The sequence below is a fragment of the Triturus cristatus genome, chromosome 6 (assembly GCF_964204655.1).
Source record: "Triturus cristatus chromosome 6, aTriCri1.1, whole genome shotgun sequence".
Taxonomy (NCBI): Eukaryota; Metazoa; Chordata; class Amphibia; order Caudata; family Salamandridae; genus Triturus; species Triturus cristatus.
Window position 1 is genome coordinate 31,116,693 of NC_140589.1, and position 26,553 is coordinate 31,143,245.

At 43.5% G+C, this 26,553-nt stretch overlaps 1 protein-coding gene across 1 annotated transcript in view; it reads right to left on the reverse strand.

The window, feature by feature from the left end:
- LOC146813687 (solute carrier family 22 member 7-like) overlaps positions 1-26,553 on the reverse strand; it is a 217,197-nt gene that overhangs the window by 49,705 nt on the left and 140,939 nt on the right. The window contains exons 6-8 of the mRNA XM_085610180.1: positions 14,819-14,928; positions 14,501-14,715; positions 13,185-13,293 (exon numbers count right to left, since the gene is read on the reverse strand). Of these exons, the coding sequence (XP_085466306.1) occupies positions 13,185-13,293; positions 14,501-14,715; positions 14,819-14,928 (434 nt within the window). The remainder of the gene's footprint in view (positions 1-13,184; positions 13,294-14,500; positions 14,716-14,818; positions 14,929-26,553) is intronic.

The following is a 26,553-nucleotide window of genomic DNA, read 5'->3' on the forward strand; positions in this document are numbered from 1 at the left end:
AAAACCATGACCCACCACCACCCGCATCAGGCCCCCCGAAGATGCTGGGGCAAGATCACCACCGACCAGCTCACCACCTCCCTGAGCCAGAACCCCCCCAGCAACACAACGGACTCCAACGAAGCAGCCCGTAACCTCACACAGTGGCTCACCAACTGCGCCGATGCCCTTGCACCTATGAAGAATGCCCCCAGCAGACCAGGCAGAAACAAAGCCTCGTGGTTCACCAATGACCTCAAAATCTCCAAGAAATCCTGCCGTACCCTCGAGAAAGCCTGGCGCAACAACCAATCAGCAGAAAACATGACAGCCCTCAAGAACGCCACCCGCAAACACCACCAGCTGATCCGCACCACCAAAAAGACAGCATTTAAGGAACTGCTGGATAACAACACCCACAACAGCAATGAACTCTTCAGCATTGTTAAAGAACTCTCCAACCCAAGAGCCAGCAACAACGACATCACGCCCTCGCAAGAACTCTGCGACTCACTCGCCTCATTCTTCCACCGCAAGATCGCCGACATACACAACAGCTTCGGCGCCCACACTACGCTCCCAACCACCAAACCAACACCCCCTACCACCACCCTCCGCACCTGGACCCCCGTCAGCACTGAAGACACCACCCACGTGATGAACACCATCCACTCTGGCTCCCCAGCTGACCCCTGTCCAAACCACATCTACAACAAAGCCCTCCTTTGAAGTCCTCCTTCGCATCCGCTACCTTCCCAGAAAGCTGGAAACATGCAGAGATCAGCGCCCTCCTGAAGAAGCCCACCGCGAACCCCACGGACCTCAAGAACTTCCGCCCCATCTCGTTCCTCCCGTTCCCCGCCAAAGTCATCGAGAAGATCGACAACAAACAACTAACCGCCTTCCTTGAGACAAATGACTCCCTCGACCCATCACAGTCAGGTTTCCGAGCAAACCACAGCACCGAGACCGCCCTCATCGCAGCTACCGACGACATCAGGTCCATGCTCGACAACGGGGAAACGGCTGTCCTCATCCTCCTCGACCTCTCGGCCGCATTCGACACTGTCTGCCACCGCACCCTAACTACACGCCTCCACCACGCCGGTATCCAAGGAAAAGCCCTGGAATGGATCACCTCCTTCCTCGCCGACAGATCCCAGCGAGTCCGCCTTCCTCCCTTCCACTCAGCAGCCACCAAGATCATCTGCGTTACAACAAACAAATGAATGCTGACAATGCAGACATTCTCCCCCAGTCAAAAGATCTGGGTTAAATCCATCGTTCTTTTGCCCACTACGCCACCCCAGTTCAGACATGGCCATATGCAAATCAGTCTTGACCCTGTGCCTCATGGGAACAGTCCAGCCCGAACTGCCAAGCCATGTCTTGCCTGGACCGGAATCAAGCATCCTAGGACCGGTTTCTGGCTATCAGCCGTCATCAGCCAGGATAGCTTGACTCCAGTGGCGTAGTGAGCACGGGTCCCACATCTGGGAATACCCATCCCACTTAGGGCGAAAAGCGTTACAACAAACAAATGATGGACGGAATGCTGACAATGCAGACATTCTCCCCCAGTCAAGAGATCTGGGTTAAATCCATCGTTCTTTTGCCCACTACGCCACCCCAGTTCAGACATGGCCATATGCAAATCAGTCTTGACCCTGTGCCTCATGGGAACAGTCCAGCCCGAACTGCCAAGCCATGTCTTGCCTGGACCGGAATCAAGCATCCTAGGACCGGTTTCTGGCTATCAGCCGTCATCAGCCAGGATAGCTTGACTCCAGTGGCGTAGTGAGCACGGGTCCCACGTCTGGGAATACCCATCCCACTTAGGGCGTAAAGCGTCACAACAAACAAATGATGGACGGAATGCTGACAATGCAGACATTCTCCCCCAGTCAAGAGATCTGGGTTAAATCCATCGTTCTTTTGCCCACTACGCCACCCCAGTTCAGACATGGCCATATGCAAATCAGTCTTGACCCTGTGCCTCATGGGAACAGTCCAGCCCGAACTGCCACGCCATGTCTTGCCTGGACCGGAATCAAGCATCCTAGGACCGGTTTCTGGCTATCAGCCGTCATCAGCCAGGATAGCTTGACTCCAGTGGCGTAGTGAGCACAGGTCCCACGTCTGGGAATACCCATCCCACTTAGGGCGAAAAGCGTTACAACAAACAAATGATGGACGGAATGCTGACAATGCAGACATTCTCCCCCAGTCAAGAGATCTGGGTTAAATCCATCGTTCTTTTGCCCACTACGCCACCCCAGTTCAGACATGGCCATATGCAAATCAGTCTTGACCCTGTGCCTCATGGGAACAGTCCAGCCCGAACTGCCAAGCCATGTCTTGCCTGGACCGGAATCAAGCATCCTAGGACCGGTTTCTGGCTATCAGCCGTCATCAGCCAGGATAGCTTGACTCCAGTGGCGTAGTGAGCACGGGTCCCACATCTGGGAATACCCATCCCACTTAGAGCGAAAAGCGTTACAACAAACAAATGATGGACGGAATGCTGACAATGCAGACATTCTCCCCCAGTCAAGAGATCTGGGTTAAATCCATCGTTCTTTTGCCCACTACGCCACCCCAGTTCAGACATGGCCATATGCAAATCAGTCTTGACCCTGTGCCTCATGGGAACAGTCCAGCCCGAACTGCCAAGCCATGTCTTGCCTGGACCGGAATCAAGCATCCTAGGACCGGTTTCTGGCTATCAGCCGTCATCAGCCAGGATAGCTTGACTCCAGTGGCGTAGTGAGCACGGGTCCCACGTCTGGGAATACCCATCCCACTTAGGGCGAAAAGCGTTACAACAAACAAATGGTGGACGGAATGCTGACAATGCAGACATTCTCCCCCAGTCAAGAGATCTGGGTTAAATCCATCGTTCTTTTGCCCACTACGCCACCCCAGTTCAGACATGGCCATATGCAAATCAGTCTTGACCCTGTGCCTCATGGGAACAGTCCAGCCCGAACTGCCAAGCCATGTCTTGCCTGGACCGGAATCAAGCATCCTAAGACCGGTTGCTGGCTATCAGCCGTCATCAGCCAGGATAGCTTGACTCCAGTGGCGTAGTGAGCACGGGTCCCACGTCTGGGAATACCCATCCCACTTAGGGCGAAAAGCGTTACAACAAACAAATGATGGACGGAATGCTGACAATGCAGACATTCTCCCCCAGTCAAGAGATCTGGGTTAAATCCATCGTTCTTTTGCCCACCACGCCACCCCAGTTCAGACATGGCAATATGCAAATCAGTCTTGACCCGGTGCCTCATGGGAACAGTCCAGCCCGAACTGCCAAGCCATGTCTTGCCTGGACCGGAATCAAGCATCCTAGGACCGGTTTCTGGCTTTCAGCCGTCATCAGCCAGGATTGCTTGACTCCAGTGGCGTAGTGAGCACAGGTCCCACGTCTGGGAATACCCATCCCACTTAGGGCGAAAAGCGTTACAACAAACAAATGATGGACGGAATGCTGACAATGCAGACATTCTCCCCCAGTCAAGAGATCTGGGTTAAATCCATCGTTCTTTTGCCCACTACGCCACCCCAGTTCAGACATGGCCATATGCAAATCAATCTTGACCCTGTGCCTCATGGGAACAGTCCAGCCCGAACTGCCAAGCCATGTCTTGCCTGGACCGGAATCAAGCATCCTAGGACCGGTTTCTGGCTATCAGCCGTCATCAGCCAGGATAGCTTGACTCCAGTGGCGTAGTGAGCACGGGTCCCACGTCTGGGAATACCCATCCCACTTAGGGCGAAAAGCGTTACAACAAACAAATGATGGACGGAATGCTGACAATGCAGACATTCTCCCCCAGTCAAGAGATCTGGGTTAAATCCATCGTTCTTTTGCCCACTGCGCCACCCCAGTTCAGACATGGCCATATGCTTTTCGCCCTAAGTGGGATGGGTATTCCCAGACGTGGGACCCGTGCTCACTACGCCACTGGAGTCAAGCTATCCTGGCTGATGACGGCTGATAGCCAGAAACCGGTCCTAGGATGCTTGATTCCGGTCCAGGGAAGACATGGCTTGGCAGTTCGGGCTGGACTGTTCCCATGAGGCACAGGGTCAAGACTGATTTGCATATGGCCATGTCTGAACTGGGGTGGCGTAGTGGGCAAAAGAACGATGGATTTAACCCAGATCTCTTGACTGGGGGAGAATGTCTGCATTGTCAGCATTCCGTCCATCATTTGTTTGTTGTAACACCAAGATCATCTGCGGCGTTCCTCAAGGCTCCTCGCTCAGACCCACCCTCTTCAACGTCTACATGAGCCCCCTCGCAGCCATCGCACGCCAAGACAACCTCAACATCATCTCCTACGCTGACGACACCCAGCTGATCCTCTCCCTCACCAACAACCCCGCCACCGCCAGAGCCAGCCTTCAGGAAGGAATGAAAGACATCGCGGAATGGATGAAGCTCAGCCGTCTGAAGGTGAACTCGGACAAGACGGAAGTCCTCATCTTCGGACCATCCCCCTCCGCCTGGGACAACTCCTGGTGGCCCCCTGCTCTGGGCACTGCCCCAAAGCCCACGGACCACGCACGCAACCTTGGCTTCATCCTGGACTCCTCCCTCACGATGACCAAGCAAGTCAACGTCGTCTCATTATCCTGCTTCAACACACTGTGCATGCTCCGAACAATCTTCCGGTGGATCCCCACCGAAACCAGAAAAACGGTCACCCAGGCCCTCGTCACCAGCCGACTGGACTATGGGAACGCCCTCTACGCAGGTACCACAGCCAAACAACAGAAAAGACTCCAGCGCATACAGAACGCCTCTGCATGACTCATCCTGGACATCCCCCGCCACAGCCACATCTCCGCCCACCTAAGAGACCTGCACTGGCTCCCCGTCAGCAAGAGAATCACGTTCAGGCTCCTCACCCATGCACACAAAGCCCTCCATGCCATGGGCCCCAAATACCTCAACAACCGCCTCACGATCTACACACCCACCCGCCAGCTCCGATCCGCCAGCCTCGCCCTCGCCACTGTCCCACAGATTCGCAGAACCACCACCGGGGGAAGATCCTTCTCCTACCTAGCGGCCAAAACATGGAACTCCCTCCCCACCCACCTACGGCTGACCCAGGACCATCTCTCCGTCAACAAGCAACTCAAGACCTGGCTCTTCGAGCAGTAGCAGCACCCCCCCTCCCAGCACCTTGAGGCCCTAGCGGGTGAGCAGCGCGCTTTACAAATTCATTGATTGATTGATAGATTGATTGATTCAATTTGTTGTTCAAGAATAAAGAAGGGGTACATTTTGGTATTTGCTGCTTCCATGTTTCTATGAATCATGAGAGATGTTTGAGATCAGTTATCCAGGGCAATGACTTTTCATGATGAAATTTTGGTTTATGGAGATCGAAATTTGAAAGGTGTTTTACACGAAAAAGAAGTCGAATATGTTTGTTTGGCATTTGAAATAATCTGGGGTGAGCTTATGAATGTACCATGTGTGAGGCCATTTGAGGTTGAGTGAAAATGTGGGGAGGCTGACAGTAAGAGCAGTTATGGCATTGGTGAATTTTATTGCAGAGACATGGAATAATGAGTGCATAGTTTCATACAGATCGATTAACTTACCAGAAGCAGAATGAAATTATTTGGTTATCAATTGTGAATTGTACTTGTGCTAAATCATTGTAGATATTTTTGTGGTGAATCAGGTTAGTGATCATAACACTGTAGTCAACATATTGACTACAAGAAGAGGAGGAATGCTTACTCACAGGCTACCACATTTAAAAGCCTTTCTAAACCATCCCAAAATCTGGATGAATCTTACCATAGAAAGTGTTATGCTGATTGCAGTCATTCTACTATTGAACAAATAAAGTTGTAGGTAATACCAGAAGAGAAGACTAAGACATAGTGATGTTAAAAGTACAGGAGAAGTGACGCATTTATTACATCTTCTGTAGTTTCCTTGAAAACAGTTGAGTTGCTTCAGAGTCCCTGGAGAAAGTGGGTGATTGGTATAATCATTCCCTTTTCTGTATATTCTCATAAGGAAACTTGGACATGATGGTAATAGATTATTCAAAGTGGCTGGGCGCATGTTTGACAGGCAGTGCGCCAAGACACTTTTTAATAGATTTTGTTATAAATTTTTTTCCACCAGAACTGTTCCTAGGCAATGGGGTCTATTTTATAGGAAAGAAAATGCTGAGTAGTTGAAGATGAGTGGGTTCACAATTTAGACCACCCGTAAGCCAATGTTCAAGTTGAGAGACATAGGTGATGAAGAAAGTTATTTATTTGGCAGTTAAATCTGATTGGAGCTGGAAGAAAGCATGGCAAGCCATGTTCAAAGTTTGGAGTGGACTTTGCATTCAGTCAATGGATCATCAATATATTTTGAATTATTGAGGAAGTGTAGACCAGCTACTACATAGGTGTCCTGGTCATTATCTGAAGGTGAGGGTGGGTGGAACATGAGATTACCACAGACAATTGAGATATCAATATAAAGTGGATGGGTATCTGAACAAAATGGGAAGGATAGATATCAACATAAAAAAAGGAGATGATGGAAAGGGAAAGGTATGCTGGCCTATTACTTTGAAAGTAGTTGTTAGGACTGACTGTTACTGCTGCAGTGCTAACAACATATCTGAGGTACCATTCATGTGTGCCTGCACGTTCCCCCGCTTACCAAGACCTCAAACGGGTCAGAGGAGCTGCCGTGGAGAAGAGGCACAGAGTCACTTCCTGCATGGATGAGTAGCAAGTTTGACCTCAGAGGAAAAACATGTTGGGACGAAATGACAACTGCTAAAAATTGTGGATGGTTTTTTATTTCTTTACAAAAATAAAGACAGTAAACACAATTTCAAGACCCAGCCTTTTTCAGGAAGAAATGTCATTCAACTCTAGTAAGTGTTTGTTCACTGCCAAACAAGGAAGATGTGTGAACAGCACAAGCATATAAAAGCCCACCTGAGATATGGAGACTGGCTTCATAATTTCTTCAATCTGACAGAATTCTGACTAAACTCTAGGGATTTAGCCTGCCTCTGTGTGCTCATAATAGCTACATTTTCCTTGCAACTGTCTTTCTCTGATAAAGCTGACCTCAAGACTTTACAGATTTTATGACTAAGCCCAGATTCTGATCGAGAGATCCAGATCCTGTCTTTTGTCCCTAACGAGAGAAATATTTCAGTTTCCTTATCAAATATCAACTTCCTTAAGCTGGACCTTTCTTGTTCTCTGATAGGGGCAATAAGAGATCCCGAATTTACCGATTACTACCTTGATTGGTAGGTGCCCCTAGGCAATCAGAGTGTCAGCGACAGTGACTCCCCTCCAAGGTTTAAAAGGGGGTTGGTTTGCAGAACCTCTTTCACTTTTCATTTATTTCTTTTAACAGCTCTCCTCCTATGGTTGTTTTTTGTTTCCATGCCCCTTTGGAAGGTCTGTTTACGCTTTGCTCTCCACCAGCTGAGGAAGGAGAGGTGCTCCTTCTTGTCCCTCTAGAATATATGCCCTCCAATCCTGCAGGACAGTAGTGGAGGTATTTTCAACGTGGTCAGAGAAGAGGATGGAATTTGAACAAAGCTACTATTTGTAGGGATAGTTTTCATAATTGAATCGAGGAACACACAGAATATGAATGCAATGAGGCATTATGGACTCAGAGCTGTAGCAAGGGTTGCATGAGTAAAAATTGGCTACTGACCACTGGTTGAATAATAAAATGCAGCCATAATTTGGGTGCAGTGGACTCCTAACATTCCTGGTCCCAGGTGCTACCGCACCAGCTACAATATTTAGAGGTGAAGTAGCCACAAGAGAAAATTCTATTAGAGGAAGTGACAATTTGGGAGTTTGCACTAAGAATAATCGAAGTGCTGATGGATTGTCTGGTTTCTTTAGTAGGAATTTTGCTGGGGTTTTAAGGAGCTCAACTAGGAGGCCATGCGTTCCTTGTGGGTCTGCAGATATGTTGTGGGCTATTAGTGGAGAATCGGTTAAGTGTCTGTACTTCATTAGAGCTGTGTGTGCGGGTTTATGGTGTCTGAGAGGGCTGTGTATGAACTTGTGTTGAACTGTGCGACTTCAAGTGGTAGGTGATCGCATGCTGTGGTTGCCACAGACCTGCTAAATCACATGATGCCACTGCATGCCACACAACATCTTCTCCTTTCAGACAGTCACCTGGCGAAGAGCCAATATCACACAATGGCTGGACGAGCTTGAAACCCCTGAAACTAGTAGGTTTCAAGCTTGTCTTCAGAGGCTTTAAGCAGCCAATGTCCATTAAGGGGTGTGAATCGCCCCAGGCCACCGGTGATAGCCCACAAACCTTGTATTTGTTGGTTTTGGAGAAGGCCACATGGTTGGTAGGGATATGGGACAGAAGTGCCCATAAAGCAGTTGTCTGCAGGAACCACAACCCCTCCAAGGATCCTGTCCCTCTTCATTCAGAGCTTTGCTTTAAGTTACAGGTCTATTGTCAGAATGTAGAATGCTGTGTGCATGGGGGTGTACCCAGCAGTAACTCTGTAAATGTGTTCTTTATGCCGTATAATATGTTTGAGAGTCTGAGAGATGGAAGATGTTTCTATACTTCAACTTCCTGTGTTCTGTGGCTACTCATTTTCCGGAAAACAAGTATAGTTTAACTTAGGGTATCTCCGTGGCAAGTCCCTTGCCTTCATGTTAAATAACATGACATCCTTGAGTGGTGGCAGAATCTTTATGAACAAAGGACCTGCAGTAATTCCAAAAAGTCACATGTCCTTGGAAGGCAGACCAATTGAACAACAGCAAGAAACTTACCCAACTGGGTATCTAAACACAAGAGAAATTGGCAAAAACTGATTAATTTGAGCTGGTGGTTGCAGGTGGCACCCACTTACACTTACTTTTCCTCAACGGAGATTGATCCAGAGGGGAAACTTCCAGAACAATGCATGCGTTACGTCGCATGCGTTTACGTCGCAAGCGTTACAATACAAGCAACATTACGACGTGGACCATTATGCCACGTACCATTACATCACATGCGCATTTAAATCGCATATGGTTTTAAATCGCATGTGGTGTAATGGACGCGAGGCGGGCTGCACGGACGAGCACCAGGAAAGAGGCGAAGGACCACCGGGACGAATCGAGGAGAGAGAGGTAAGGGGGATTGTGCTTAGAGTGTAGTTTTTAGGGTATAGGGCAGTGTCTGGGGATTGTACTAAGAGTGTAGTGTTTAGGGTTTAGGACAGTGGCTGGTGGTCGTAGTGTAGGGCAGTGTGTTAGGCTTTAGGGTTTAGGGTAGTGTCAGGGGTCTTACTGTAGAGTAGTGTATTAGGGTATAGGGCTAAGGGTTTAGGGAAGTGTATGGTACTTTTTTAGTGTCAGGTCAGGGGGTCGTAGTGTCAAGTGTCAGGGGGTTTTAATGAAGGGTAGTGTATTAGGGTTTAGGGCTTAGGGTTTAGGGAATTGTAGGGTACTGTTTTAGGGTTTAGGGTCGGGTCAGGAGGTCGTAGTTTAAGGTAGTATTTAATTATTTAGGAGTTAGGGCTTAGGGTTTAGGGAAGTGTATTGTTTTGAACTGAATGATAGTGTTGTGAAGTGTGTGCTATGTAGGGTAGTGTATTAGTTTGGGGGGTATTTCGGGGAAACAATTGCGATGTTAAAGCATGCGGGGTGTTTGTGTGCGTTGTAAATGTCTTTTGTATGCATTTCAATGGGGAAGCGAAGTAATGGTTTGCTTTGTGAAAGGTTGCGTTGTGAATGTGCATGCGATGTAAAGACGGCGATGTTGAGGTATGCGATGTAAACGTATGCGATGTAGCATCATACATCCGATCCAGAGCTAGATAGAGAAAAAACAAAAGGGAGTAAGCAGGAGGATGAGAAAGCTGGTAAACCAATGAAAAAAGAGCGAATGCAGCATTGAAAAAGAACCCCCAGCAGTGGGATAAAGAGGCAGGGAATGACTGATGAATTAAAGAGGAATGAGGTAGAGTCAATTCAAATCAAATCAAATCAAATAAACTTTATTCGGTTTCACGTGAAGAAAACCATAAAAGTCGCAGAACATCCAAATTACATTAAAAAACATGATTCCATGAAATTGCAAGCCAATGAAAAATTATAAAACCATTGCACATCCTCTCATAGTGAACTCTGGCAAAAATACACAGTTCGATATCCAACAGTGGACCCCTCAAAATAGCAGTACCCAGACGGGTATCCTAGCATTCGTAAACATGTATCTCCACAATAGATTGGCGAACGGGTAGCTATTTATCCAAACACGCCCTGGTTCTCGCAGTGGATACCAAATAGCCCACAATAAAAAAGATACAATCAGCCTTCAACAATTGGAGGTACAGGAGAGCTGGGCGAGCCTGATTAAAAGTCATCCCTTTAAAATAGGGACTAAAAAAATATCCCCGGGGTACCTCATAAAAATTACAGAAAAACATAAAATGTAGCAAATCCTGTGGAGACTCTCTGTCGCAGCCACAGGGTGCTAACAGATGACCTCTACTGCTCCCTCTTGGGACGTCAAGCAGGAGGTGAAAAAGATCCAGGCGAAACCTGGACAATAAAAACTGCTCATAAGTAGATAGAGATCCCAGAAGATAAGGCTCGGCAGATGGAGAGGTTTTTAACATTAGAAATTTGCGGACAGTAGATTTCCGTAATTCCCGCTCATCCCTTTGCAGTTTCCATAAACTAATGAAGGATCACCTCCAGATCTTTTTTTACAATAGATTCGGGAATAGTAAATAGGTCAACACGCCCTACCTCTTCAAATCTACTTTTAATATATCTAAGCCATGGTATTCAGGCCGCGTTGTCAAGAGACATACACTCCTTTAAAATCGTTTGGCTAAGAGTTTGTTCTGTATTCAGCCAACAGTTTAGCCAAAACACAAGGGGCGCATGCCAGGGTATCGCTTAAAAAAGGCACCCCCAGTTCCTCGTGGACCACCAGATTCGACAGAGCACTCGGAACACCCAACAGGTGCTTCAAGAAAGTGTTCTCTACCACCTGAAGAGCATCTGTGGCAGTACACCCCCAGATTTCACTGCCATAGGAAGCTATCGCTACACTTTTAGCCTGGTAAACTTTCAGCATAGCAGCTATTGGGCGCTTGCCTAGTTTAGAAGCAAAATTAAAAATGGCCGCATTCACACAAACCAGATCCCCCCTTTTCCTCTGGATTAGTGGCCCCCATTTTAATTGATCATCCAGTAAAACCCCCAGGTATGAAAAAACATCAGTGCGGGGAACTTTAGCTGGACCCATTCTAAATTGAAAACTTCTTTTAGGGCGAATCCCCACCAGCAATATGTAGGATATGGAGTTGTTAATTGATAAACTCGATCCGACATACAATTTGAAAAGGCGTCTAGCAAAGATTGGAGGCCCCTAGTGGTCCTAGATAAAAGAACTGCGTTGTCCGCATGTAGTAGGATAGGGAGCCCATGTCGCCCCACATACGGGTAGTCTACCCTTGTTGCTATTAGAGCTCTATCTAGATAATTGATGTAGAGATTAAACAATAATGGGGCCAGGATACAGCCTTGATGTGCACCCCTCTCTATATCAAAATCCATAGAGACACGAAGATCCTTAGAGAATCTAACATTGGCCTTGGTTGCCCTGTGAAGATCCTCAAGAAAGTTAACAATATTATTTTGCCCCGCATGGACTGCCACAATTTGACCCTGTTTACACAATCAAATGCGGATGATAAGTTCATGAAGGCTAGGTAGATAGTTCCGGATCAAACAACTGTATATTTGCTAAGTACCATAGTTAAGTTAAGACATTGGAACACAGTTGACCGACCTGGTCGAAATCCATATTGGTCATCGGAAATGATCTTATTCTCCGCAGCGCAGGTGGATAGTCTTTCTAATAATACGCTGCCCACAACCTTAACCACTGAGTCAATAAGTGAGATCGGCCTATAGCAAAAAGGGCTATTACGATCACCCTTCTTGAACATGGGTATTATAGTTGAGGTAGCCCAGGTTTCAGGGCAGCCATCCATGGCTGCTGCGTTAAACACAGCCGTAAGTACCGGTGCCAAAAATTTTTTATCAGACTTAAAGTTATCTGGGGGGGATTCCATCTGGACCAGGTGCTTTATTACAAGTTAACCTGGCAATGCCAGCCTCAACCTCTTCCTGCTCAAAAACCACTATGGGGGCGTCCATGTCATGACCTGTCTGTCAGACTTGCTCCATTGGACTTGCAAACATAGTTTTGAAATGGAGCACCCATTCGTCCTCAGTAATGTGCAAACCTAATTCAGCCCCAGCTTCCCAGTCAAAAAGCGGTACAATACTCCAGAACCTAGAGCTATTCCTAAGGGTGCTTGATTCTAACAACTCCTTCCATGCCTCCTCCTTCAGGACACCCTTCCATTTGGCCAATGACAGTTTGTACTCTTTACGACAGGCTCTAACCAGGGCTTGGTTTCTAGGGTTAATATTCAGGGCTTCCTTCAATTTCTGTAGAGTCAATTATATGTAGCCTTGATATTCAGCACCTCAAACTTCGATAGCACCGACTGCGAGCTTCTGAGCAAACTTTGGGACACTCTACTTATGCTTTCACAAATTAAGCAGTGGATTTGAAAATACCTTCACTGTTTTTAAGTCAACAGTGCATGGTCCCTCCAACCCTTTGATCAATACTGTGTCCTCTATTGACAATTTTGGGTTAGATTGCATGCCCAAAAATCATAGCCTGAAGACATTACATCTACACTCAACTCAAAAGTCTTCAATGCAAACTAACCCCACTAACGTTTTCAGTAGCAAACAATTGATGATATTATACCCAGATTTAACCACATAACTAAAAAAGTCGAATAATAATAACAGCTCATAATAACCAGATAATTGCCCTTGTTCTGAGGGGGAGTGAGGGAAATAGTTAAAAAACATTTTTAGCACAAGTAGTCCTAATGATGTGATCAAATCAAAGCAGGGTGTTGGATACAAATGATTAATATTAAAGTTCCCAGAGCATATTCTGAACAAGCCCCCCAAACAAAAGTTTGAGACTGTAGGTTCTCAAGCGTTGCTCTAACCTCTCTCTGTTACTTTCTGTCATGTAGAATTAATGGTGGGTTTTATGTGCCCACCATGGTTTCAAGTCATGTATGCCAATACCAGAATGAATTGACTCTGCATACCTGAGCACAGTGGGATAGAGCTCGGTTGAGTACAAATCGGCGCCCGTGAATGCAGCTTCACACAATCCTTTTGCTAAAACGATGAATGTTGTTCGCAGCGCCCCTAGAGCTGGAATTAGGAAAAGAAAAATATATTGAAATAAAAGTATATAGACTGAATCGTATTAACAGACCTATGTAAAAAGGATATTAAATATCCATTGGGTTAAGGGATAACTAGTGAAACAAAATTGGCTAGAAAAAAAAAATCGTTTGAAGGCCAACTAATAAAAAATTAACCTAAGTTCTTGTATTTACTAAACAAAATGTTATATGTGTAAAATATTTTGGTTGGAAAGAAAAATAATTTATTTTCTTTCTTCAATTTTTACTCAAAAATGTGTTTTCCCTGTGACCAACATGTTTCATCCTTCAAATAGGACTTCGTCAGGGCTGTTCAAAATATCTTTTTTAGATAGAAGTGCATCTGCCTTTGTTTACATTCCTCTTTCTCATTCTCTTCTTGTTTTCTTCCTCTTTTTCTCATTAAGCGTTCTTATGTTAAACCCATACGTGTTGGGCAAGACCTCCCAAGGTCCTGTGAATTACGTATATTCACATACGATATTCCTATAACAAACCTTCATGCTGCCTTGGGATGCTGTAGGAATATCGACAGTGAGAAAAAGTCCTCTTTGAAAGACAAAATACGTTTGCTACAGGGAAAATATAAAGAAAATACATTTTAAAATAAACATGATGAGTCCTGGAATTGTTTGATCTTATAACTTTCTGATTTCTTGTTGAACTAATTGTGAATATAAATATCAAATGAAAACACTTTCTTTCTGCTGTGCTGAATCATATATGTTATTACTTTACTCACTATACTTGCTACAATTGTTGTCTGCAAAGAAAATCAGATCACCATTCCAAACATAGCATTCTTAAACAGCAAACCTTTTTTAAAACCGCCAATGTACCCCAAAGGAACCTATTGTACTGACATAATTGCATACATCTTAATTCACTTGGGGCATTTGGGGGGAGGTGTTCAGAAAGGTTCAAACCAGAATGCTATGAAGCCATCAAAAAAATAAAACCTTTATACACCCAGGGAACTGTGAATCAGGTTGGCTGGCTATAGGGAGACCAGGGAGTGAAATTCCTCTACAGACTCGCAGAAAAAGAAATTACGCCTCACCTATCCCCCCACTCCCTGGTGTTGCACCTGCCATGTTTTATTTACCACACACTACTGCAGCTCTGGATTTCAAAAGTAAATTTCACTAATTATAAGATGTTGAAACAAATGTTTGCACTCAGGAAAAACTCACAGACTGGAATGATAGTGTGTATGCCAATGAAGAAGCCTGTGATTAAGAGGGCCCAGGCCACAGAGCTACGGCGCCCGCTCTTGTTCATGAAGAAGTATATGCCCAGCTTGAATGGTACTTCAATGGCTCCATAGAGGAATTGGGTCAAGTACATGTCCAGCTCAAAGCCTGTAATGTTGAGGCTGATTCCATAGTAGGAGAATGCGACGCCAAACCTGCAAGCGAGTAGACAAAACAAAGAATATGCTGGCACTGACCTGCTGGAACAATACAAAAATGGAAGACCATCTTTTTAAAATGAAGAACATATTCCATTACCACAACACTCCAGTACAGATGGAGATTTTCCTCAGCACAGGTGTTCTAAACAAGTTTATGTAGGAATAATTTGTACCGGTGTTCTCATCTGCTGTGACATTACTGAGTACCTGAGAACAAAGAATAACAAGTGACAGACTCTGGGTTAATATGTTACAACAAATAACTTGTCCAGAAATGCTTTCACTATTTTCTATTAATTCATTATAACCCTGCAACATCCTCACTCTGCCTCTTACTTTAGAGGGTACATGTCACTGAAAACCAAAACCAGTCTTCAGTTTACAGTATTTCATTTGATTTGTTGCCTCACTACATGCTGACATGTTTCACTATTTCCTCAGAGCTTTATCAGAACTTTCTCATCACAGCTGACAACATTTGTATTTATAGGCTTTAGTGATGTTTAGGATAATGATTGTAATTATTTAAACTAGCTTCATATCTTTTAGTTATTTGCACTAATTTAAAATAAAATTGGTCAATTACACATAAGTCTAATTTAGGAACCCTTGCAAGTCCTTACTATATCCTCATATACACTGACTATGTAATCCCATAAATAAACAGAGCCACATTGCAACACTCCTTACCAGTGATAACCACAACACTTCATTCTGATAGCATTATTATGTTATAGATCATGTTATGTGTTAGTTTAATTAATTTCGTTTTCTCATTGTTTTTGAACATTTTCCCTATTTTTGTGCCACAGTTATGTGACTAGTAGGTTTGGACTGGCATGTATGATTTACTATAGCTTGCTCGCACTGTTTATGCGCATCTATACACAAACCATGCAATTTAGGTAAATAGCATTAAAGCACAGAAAAAGAGCATTTTTCACTTATGCACAAATGTAACATCAAAAACCTTTTGTTAATAGTCCAAATGCTTTCAAACTATTAGCGCTCTTTACTGGATTGCTATATTTCATATTGAAGGAGTCACCTAGAGCAAGAGGTCAGGTGGGACAGGCCTAAAAATACAAGCACATGTACCCAGTGCCCAATACCTACTCTGTGCAGAGTCAAGAATATTTAGAAATTTTTAAGTTTTTTTTTTTTTTTTTTTTAATTTTATTTATTATTTTACATCAACAAACAGTCATACATTGAGCAATGTAAAAGAGAACACGGGATAATGTAAATGAAAAACAAGTAGTGAGAATATACAGATAGGGGGAGTATCTTAAATCCATTTAGTAACTGGGTCCCAAATTTTTAGTCCTTGCCTTTTTTTCTTTATCCCCTTAAGCCTATACATAGCCATTTCTATATGATAAATAGAGAGTAGCTTGCATTGCCATTGATGAAAGGTTGGGGGTTCAATATCAATCCAACGAGAGGTGATGCAGAAACGGAAGACGGACATACAAATAAACAGAAATGCTTCTTCAGCCATAGATCTTATCCCCGACTGATCTGCTTGAACACCAAATATTACCAATTCAGAAGAGAGTTTCACAACAATCCCTAAATTATTGTTAATAAAAGATTCAATATCGATGATAAAACAGGAAAGTTTCTCACATTTAAAAAACATATGAATAGAATCCGCATCCACCTCTTTACAGCGATTACATCTTGATTCAACCCCAGCCTTCCACTTCGCTATCTTAACGGGTGAATAATAAAGATCGAAAATAGACATATAATGTTGGCTTTGAAGGGATCCATTAAAAAGTACCTTAATGAATATCTCGATTGATCTTCCCATATCGATATTTACTAGATCTAACTTCCTTTGCCATCTATTCTCAACAGCAAATAAATCATCTTCAGATTGATTAATAATCATTTGATAGACTGGGCCAATTTTCTTTGCTTTCCTTGCAGTTTCTAGTATCTTAATAGGGTACATACAGGAGTGAGTGAAAAGACCTTTTGATTCTAGAAAACTTCGAATCTGAAGATACTTTAAGAAGTGATGCTGTAGTAGACCATATTTATTTTGAAGATCTGAAAAAGAAGAGAATTGAGAATCTTCATATAAATCGCCCAAAATCTGAATTCCTGAGAGGAGCCATGTTCTTATAATTTGGTCATGAAAAACGGGAGGTAAGGCTAGATTATTGAACAAAGGGGAATAATAACTAATTTCAGCCAGACCAAGGATTTTTTTCTTAAATTGTCGCCAAATTGTAGCACAGGCTAAGATAATCTTGAATTTGTTTTTTTTATAATAGCTGGGTTCAATAATTTTTTTTTTTTTTTTTTTTTTTTTTTTTTTTAAAACCTTTATTCGTGCATCTTAAAAGAACAAATACGGGCCTACAACCGTCAGGCCGGCCACGATACAATGAAGCACTGATACCCACATTAAATCCCCCGTGCGTCAACAGTAAGGATTAACAACAAGTTATGGATCACATGCTGGAGATATCTTTGACACTCGGGGAAGGAGAAGTGAAGGTTAATTTTAAGTTTTTAGATAATTTTATCAAGAAAAAAGTCAATGAAGGATAGGAACAAAGGAGACTCGAGTCCGCAAGATAGCCTCACCACACGGGAGAGCAGCAACAGCAGTAAGAACAACAATTGAAGTAAAAACTCAAACAGTGAGGCGGTGCAGAAATATAAAAGGATAGTCACATGAGCAAGTACGCACCCCTCCGGAGCCGCCCCCACTCGATCCACCCCACACCCGGACCCCGAATCGAAGAAAGTAGGACGCAGAGACATGAAGGAAAAAAAAAGGCCCATAGAACTAATTAAGAACAGAGTATTACCCCCCCACCCTACACCAATGCGGAGGCTACGGCCTACCCCCCCCCCAGCATAGTGCCTGTCGCCCAATGAACCCGAAATATAGAAGAGAAAGAAAGTAGGAATAGAGGAAAGAAAGTAAGAAAACAGAAAAGAAGGCGGGGAGGAGCCCACGGGACACCAGAGCGCCCCAAACCATCAGCCAATCATGGCCCCCACACACTGAGAGCCCACTACGCCAAAAAACGGCATGCGAAGATACCATGGCACCACAGTGTAAGCGAAGGGATACAAGTCGCAACAGTGCGCGCATAACATACATACAGTTCCATTCCCAGGCCAGCCCGTCCATAAACCATGACAATAGAAATCAGTCTAGCCCTGGCCCGATCGCGGGCTTGGGATTAAACCAGCCCCTGCATGAAGGCCCCGTGTCCCGAACAAACAAAAACAAGATGGTCGCTTGTGAAAGGATGGTGAAGTAGGATCACGAAATGGCCGCCGCCCATCGATTAGGGTCCCTCTTTGCACCACATAAAATCCAAACCTGGCAAGTAAGGTACAGGAGTTCCACAAAAAGTCAGCAGTGGGCCACCGCGAACGGTTCCTCGAAGCCGTTAGGCATCTCTCAGGGTTCAATAATTTTAACTAGACATTGAGGAGCCGCCTTACCTAGCAATAATTCATAAACTGAGGGATAGACGGATTCTTCTGTGACAAGAGAGATAAGCCAGTAATACAACCGAAAATTTGGGACTCCCCACCCCCCTTTCAGCCTGGGCAAAAAACACCACTTCAGCGCTCGGCGAGAACGATGATACCCCCACTAGGAATCTAGAAATCATTCTATCAATTTTGGTAAAATAATATGCCGGAAACAGAAGAGGTATAGTTCGAAATAAATATAAAAACTTTGGAAAGATCAACATTTTAATTATATTGACTCGGCCATAAAGAGAGAAATGTAGATTATTTAATCTCTCCAAAGTTTTATTAGAAGAGTTCAGGACAGGCTCAATATTTAGACGTACTATCTCATCAACCCTGGATGAGATCGTTATCCCCAAATACTGGGCTTCAGAGTCAAAAGCTAAATCATTAGGTCGGCCGAAATCAGAATGAATGAATTGAGTTTTAGCCACATTTAATTTATAGCCAGATAGCAGACCAAATTCTTCCGCCAGAGAAATGATTTTTGGTAATGCACGTCTAATATCTATGGTAGTTACAGCAACATCATCCGCATAGGCGAAAATTTTAAATGAGTTAGTGTTAATTTTTACAGGTATAATATCTGCCGCCGAAGATAGATTATGTAAATATGGCTCTAGATATAATGCGAACAACAAGGGGGAACACGGGCAGCCTTGTCTAGTCCCCCTTGTTATCGCAAAACCCTTAGAAAGAGAATTGGTTATTCTAATGGTAGCTTTGGGTTGAGTATAGAGGGCCTTAACTGCATTAATATATGCAATAGGAAAACCCATCCAGAGCAAGACAGACCATAAGAACTTCCAGGAGACCCTGTCGAACGCTTTTTCTGCGTCCAACAGGGCCACCGCAACTGGGGATTCAGAAGTCTGGGCCCAGTCTAGTAATGCTATTATCTTTTTTACATGATCTGTGGTGTCTCTTTTCAGTATAAAGCCATGTTGTCTAATAAACACGAGGGTCGGCATCAATGGATTGAGTCTATTAGCAAGAATTTTGGAATAAATTTTACTGTCGGTAGAGATCAGGGAGATGGGTCGATATGAGCCAAGTTCTTCACTATTTTTGCCTTTCTTTTTAAAAATTACTATGGTAGCATGAGACCATGACTCGGGTGGATTGCCAGCAAAAGCAGAGCAAAAGGTCTTCATCAGTTCTGGCTTTAGAATTCCTCTAAATACTCGATAGAATTCCAGAGGAATGGAATCCGGACCCATGGCTTTTCCAAGCGCAAGACCAGTAATAGCTAATTAAGGTTTAGATTGTTTATATTCTGATTTGTGAGTTTGAAGGGGAATGGAACCCAGCTTTTAGAAGTAAAACTGCCTGTCGTCTCTGTGGGCGTGTGATTGAATGTCCTATATAGTTGCATTTAAGGAAACAATATTTATGCTCCATGTTTAACAAAAAAATTATAAGATCAAGTGTGGAAGCTGTCAGGTATTGTTTTAGAGACAGCGATGACAGTGCAGCAATAATGTTGATAACATTTTTTGATCAGGCCGACCTATTATGGAAGTCGTCAGGCCCTGTGATTGAATCAGGGAAGATATGACAATACCAATGCTTGAAAAAAATAGTTTATTTACCTTTTTTTTTATAGACCACATTTATGATGCTTTATTTATATGGTTGTATTACCTATTTATATATCCTGAATTGTCTCTAGAAATATTCAATTTGTTTGCACAAAACCTGCTTAACTTATATGCTGTTTTGCACTTTTTGTGCACATTTGCACTTAATTGGAAATGGTAGGAAAAGTCAGCCGGTCAAACAAGATCGAAGGAAGAGGCTGAAAGTGTTCTGGTCAACTGTAGGAATAATAGGGCCTGTGCTGTTATTGGTTGAGACTTAAAAGGTCCACTCTTGCAATTACGCCGATTATGCATGTATTAAGATTCATGTAAACTGCTCTTAATTTAGGAGTACAAGTATATATCTCAGGATGCTATTGCATTTTATAAATTTTATTTAGGAAACAGTATCTTTTTTAAGGAAATATTTAGATTAGATGCGCTAATTATTAACAATGTGATTTAAATATTGTGCTCATACTTGGAATTGTATCCCATGAGTCTACATGCTCAGAAACAGATCTCTTGTATGTCATAATTTTTTTATTCTATTATTTTTGAAGTTTCTTCTGTCATTTTCTGACAATTATACTATGTGTGAGGTTTTATACCTTTTATTATTTTCTTTGATTAAGACAATAAACTTTATGCGACAAAAGATCTAATAATAATGCCTTTAATCTGTAATTTGTACTTGCAGTACCATGTGGTGCATGGCACACGGTAAATGGATGTTTTTAAAATTCCTTTTCCCATTACGGCTTGGGCTGAGGCACTTTTCTGGGCCACAGTACAAGCCGCAATGATAAAAGTCATTTTTCCATCTGCCTGCACAGCGGTCCATTGTAATTAGGTGGGTGGAACTGCCAACTACATGTGAAGTGGTTCCATTCCCACGGAGATGGCGGTCATACACTTGTACAACTGCCATTAGACCCCCATCATAATCAGGCACCTATGTATTACTAATTATTAAAAGTGATGTAAGGAATTGATACATTTAATTTATTTATGTGTCAATATAAAATTATTGTTATATTAATTTATAAATTCCCTGAAGGGTGTTAAAATACTTTGTAATTAAAAACAATATATATTTTTAGATTTTTTTGTAACTCAAATACTATTTTTGTATATTTTGAACTATTTTAAATGAGGTCTTATTTTCTGTCCCTCTCGCCATTATTTTCTATGGAAGTCGTGCACAGGTAGTGTGTCATGGGTGGTAATGGGCTTACTTCAGCTCTGAACTGGTGTCATTTTCTACTGTTTAGGGTCCTTTTGTGCTGTAATAACTTAAGAAGCACAGTTTGTGAATAAAACAGGCTTACACTCGATGTCAGTTGTTCAGAAGCGGTCTTCGCAAAGGCGATCCACAAAACTTGTAAAAAATGCAGTCGGACCGCTGAGCTCATGGCCGTTGGACCACCACCGCCGTTACCGGGGTCCACGGACCGCAAAACTCATATTCAGGGCCTTAGTATTTCAGATGTAATTGTAATGGCCATTGTTCTGGGGTGTATAACCAAAAGAAAATTGAATATAGAGAAAGTGTGAATTTTGGACAAGATGAAGAAAAAACATGTGAAGATGGTATAGTATGTCAGATGAAGAGATGGAAGCGCTTATGTTATGTGATATATTGAAAGAATCATAGAATTAAATGTACAAGTGCAAGAAGAGTGTGAAGGTAGGGTAAATATGCCAGAGCATGAACAATATTTTCCTCCTAAATGTATGGTAACTGTGAATGGCGTTATGATGCAAATGAGGGCGGATTCATGTTCACCATATCCGTTAATTGATTAAGAAATGTGGTAGAAAGTGGTGGAAAGAAATTGTTGAGGTAAAATGTGGAGTTGGTTGAGTATGGAGGAAGTTGTTGAGGTAAAATGTGGAGTTGGTTGAGTATGAAGGAAGTAAATAACCCATAATGGGATGGTTCCAATTACGTGTTTTAAACAAAGAGAGGTTTCATGTTAGATATATCCGGTACAAAAGGGCCAATGTTTACTTGGTTAGAGGAAACAAAGAGCATGCCATTTGGTCTAGTGTCTGCTTCTGCAGTATTTTTATGAGTGATGCACAATTTGCTAGGTGAAGTTGAGAGAGTAAGATGTTTCCAAGAGAACATCTTAGTGTGGGTTGAGAATAAGATAATGCACGATAAGTTAATAAAATTGGAAAAAGTTGGTCTCACTGTGGAAATAAACATGTGGAAATTTGCGTGCATATGAGTGGATAATGGAATAAAACCTAAGTATAAGTTGATTGAAGCAATAGAAAAAGTGCCTTGTCCAGTTGATGAAGTTCAATTGAGATCTTTTTTAGGTTTATAGATATACTACGCTAAATTAGTCAAGGTTTTTGCAGATTTAGCACAGTTACTTCGAGTACTTATGAAGAAACATCCATATTAAGTGTGGTCAAGTGTGTGCCAGTGAGCATTTAAATACATTTAGAAAAGTTTTGTAATTACAGTTGAATCGGAACAGTTCAATTTATAGGATCACACCATAGCCTCCACAAACGCAAGCATGCAGTGATTAGGTGAAGGGTTAATGCAAGTGTGCAATGGAAAGAAGAGAGTTGTCGCATTTGTCTCAGGGACACTAGAAATGTGACAGAAGTGAGTTATTCCATTATAGAATAAGAAGCTTTAGCTTGCTGGTGGGGGTTTAGCATTTTCAACATTTTGTGTGGGGAAGAGAGTTTGAATTATGAACTGATTACAAGCCATTAGTAGATATGTTTACCACAAAGGTGCGGGACAAGCTTCCCCTAGTATTATGAAGTGGATGTATTGATTGCAAGAGTGTATGTTTACACTGTCAAGATTGCCTATACAAGAAGGAGATAAAGAAGACGAGAAAGAATGGATGGTGGCAGATGTAATAGACATGGAGGTCAAAGATTTTTCTGCAAAAGAATGGAGGGATTGAGTGGCACAAAATGTGGAAATGCAGATGATCATAACAAGAAGTAGTCAAAATTAAGGGATTTTGTGAATGGTTTGAAATAGTAGAAACATGAATGGTCAGGATTATCATGTCAAGGTGCAATTGTAAGAAGAGGAGACAAGTTGTTTGTACCAACTAAATTAAGAGAAAGATTGCTGGTATTTTTAATGAGGGTCATAGAGGAATGTCAGGATGAAGAGAAAAATGAGAGAGGATTTTTGGTGGGTGAGGGTAGACTGGGCGGTTGAAAGATTTGTAAGGAACTGTGTGAGTTGTGCTTGTAATTATAATATGCATGTGGTAAAGGAAGGACCTGTGGTGCCCATGTCTTTTCTGTACAAACCATGGCAAAATGATGCAATGGATATTTATGGACCATTTGAGTCTGATAGTTTTGGGAAGAAATTTGCCTTAGTGATGGTAGCGTATTACGCTAAGTGGCCCAAGGTGAGTTTGGTGAATGAAGTACAATCTCGTACAGTAATGTACTTTTGTGAAGAGGTATGGAGAAGAGAAGGTTACCCAGGGAACATGTTAACAGATAATGGTCCCCAGGTTATATCAGATGAATTTGAAGTGTATTTGATGCACTTTGGGGTTAGGCCTGTGAGTTTGGCAGTGGGACACCCACATGAGAATGGCCTAGTTGAAAGGTTTATTCGGGTCTTTAGTGAAAATATACAATAGTTTTGCAAAATGGGTTGGCTTTGAAGAAAGTAATAAGGAAACGATTGTGGAGTTATCATACTACTCCACATTCCACTACCGTGGAAGTACCTTTGTGTTGTTAAAAGGAAGGAAAAGGAGTACCAAAGCTGTACCAGGATGGATGTGAAGGACAGGAAGAAAAGTAATAAATGAGAAAGATTTGTAAGTGGTTTAACATATATTTGACCTCCAGGAAAATGTTAAGTACAAAATAAATAGCCAAATGCTTAGGTTAAAATGTAAGAAAAGTCTGAAACACATAACAGGACATGCCCAATATGTTAGGTTCAAAGGAGCAGGAAATCATACTCTTGAAATACTGTGAGTTTGCATCATAGAGCTGATATAAACTTATCGACATTGCAGAAATGGTTTCACAAAAAGCAGGCTACTTTAGGAACCACCTAAACAATTAATAAACAATGATCTCCTTCACCCGATATGCAAGGGAAATTACATTGCCTGGCAGAACAAAAGGCCCTTTAAAATCAATAGACAATACAGTGATGACTGCAGGCAGCACCTTCCTTGATTATTGCAACATGGAGAGAACATATCTTGCAGACTTCCTCTGAGGCACATAGATGAATCAGTATGAATAACAAATCCATGAAATGAGCCCATTTCAACTATTTTAAGAAAAGGTAAAACAGCGAGGAAAAATGAAAGAAGCATGCACGTTGAAAATGTATTCGTGCAACTTTTTATGGTTTAAATCTTTTATTAATTTTGTTTGAACAAGAAGAGAAACAAGACCCGTGGAATCAATGCAGTATAGACAACCAGTGTCGCAAATGATAGCATTACCAAGGTAATATGGTCGGAGCGGGCCCAAAAAACTACACAAAGAAAGTAAAAAAGCAAATCAGACTAAAGACTGGAACCCTAAATTCACACCCCCCCCCCCCCCTCATCCACCAAAAAAAGAAGAAAGGAATAGTCTGGGAATCAACATGGTCGTTTAGGACGCCGTGAGGAATCAGCTTGTGGGAGCGGCGTGTCTGAAAGGCGAAGAAGTCTAAGGTATCGGGGGCAGGTTAGCTCGCGAAACTCAGATCCTAATAGGCCAGGAAGGGCCGCCACATCCCCGGGAAGTCAGACCCCCTACCAGCTAATGTGAGGGATAATTTCTCCATACCCAACACCATCCAGAGTCGCTGCAGCCATCCGGAGAGCGTTGGAGGATGGGCAGTATGCCAGTGGATCAGAATATTCTGTGTGGCCGCACCTAGAGCGACAGCGATCAATCGGCCCCTCCGGGATCATAACGGATATGTGATGGGGTTGGGTAAACCTAGGAGAATGTATGAAGGAAATGGCTGGAGTTGCGTCTCAAAGTGGGCGTCTATTTCATCTAGTACTTGGGACCGATGGGATTGAATTCTGTCACAGCCCCAGAGGACATGCACCAGGGTGTCCACCTCCCCACAACCCCTCCAACAAAGGGCTCTCTGTCTGGAGTCAAATTGATGTAAACGGTCCGGTGTGTAATACCAATATGTAGCTATCTTAGTCAGTGTCTCAGTGAGTCCCGTGTGGTATTCTGAATGCCGCGCCCTATGATATATGCCTTCCCATTCCTTATGGCTAAGCGTCCTTCCTAGGTCTCGTTCCCAGCGCACTCGACCAGCATTGTATGTGTGTATAGAGGATGTCAATAGCATTTTATAGAGATCGGAGATAATCTTCTTATCGGATGTGCGAGTGATAAGCCATTTCTCATACAGGGTCAGGAAGCGCTGCGCCCCAGGTTTGATGTGCGAATGAAGTGCCCAATGTCAGAGCTGCAGGTAGGGCAAATGCTCTGACTCAGGAAGGCCATAGTGTGACTTAAGTTGAGGGAATGAAAGGATCTCTTCCAGGTCAAAGAGGTGACCTAGAAACCGACAGGAGGAGGAACGCCAGGCGGAGAAGGCCTTAGTGTCCATGCAAAGGTGAAATTCTGGATTGTCGAACAGCGGCGTGAGGGGTGAAGGCTAAGTGGTCAGATTATAGGTAGTGCTAGTGAGAGCCCACGACTCCATTATCGTACCTGTGATGTATGATGCATAAAGATTAGGTGGTCTATGTGATTTGCGGAGAAAGGGAATGCCCTGCAGGGACATGGCTGCCACTGCCTGGTCTTGGAATAACTAATTTTTCTCCGATTCCAGGCGGTACCACTCCACCCAATACAGGAGCTGTGAGGCATAAAAATAAAGCTGAAGGTCCGGAACCCCCACGCCTCCTTTCGCCGGTGGGAGAATGGCGATCGCATGTTTAAACAGGGGTTTGCGGCCTTGTCATATAAAGTGTGCAAGGTCCGACTCTGTCTGCTGAAGCCAGCCTGAGGGCGGGCGGAGTGGGAGGGTCTGGAAGAGATATAAAATCTGTTGGAAGATGGTCATTCTAATGGCCGCTATCCTACCAAGCCAGGAGAGTGTGTAGTGTTTCCACTGGCCGAGTTCCTTGCGTATATGCGCCCGGAGTATGGAATAGTTACTGTCAGCTGTAGCCGGTATAGAGGAGGCTAGTTGTATACCCAGGTATGGAACCGAGGACGTGGACCATTGTATGGGGTGTTCCTCTTGTAGAGAAGCCAAAGTGTGTGGGGAGAGGGAGATATTAAGTGCGATCGACTTATCCACGTTCACCTTGAATCCCGAGGCCTGCGCAAAACAGTGCATTTCAATGAAAAGGGCCCGCAGCTTAGGGATCAGTTTGGAGAGAGAGAGCAGGATGTCATCTGAGTATAAGCTTATAGTGTGTACAGCCCCGCCAAACTTGATCCCAGAGATAAGAGGATGGTGTCTGATCCGCAGTGTCAGGGGATCCATATAGAGTGCAAATAGGAGGGGTGAAAGAGGACACCCTTGCCTAGTGCCTCTTTCTATGGGAAAGCAAGAGGATGTGTTGCCATTAACCTCGATAGACGCCTAGGGAGAGCGGTAGCAATTGAGGATCTGAGTGCAGAGTTTCTCACCAAGGCCGATGTGCCTCAAGACCTGCTCCAAGTAGGGCCAGTGCACCCTATCAAAAGCCTTCTCCGCGTCGATGGCCAAGAACATGTATTCTCCCTGAGTGCGAGAAGC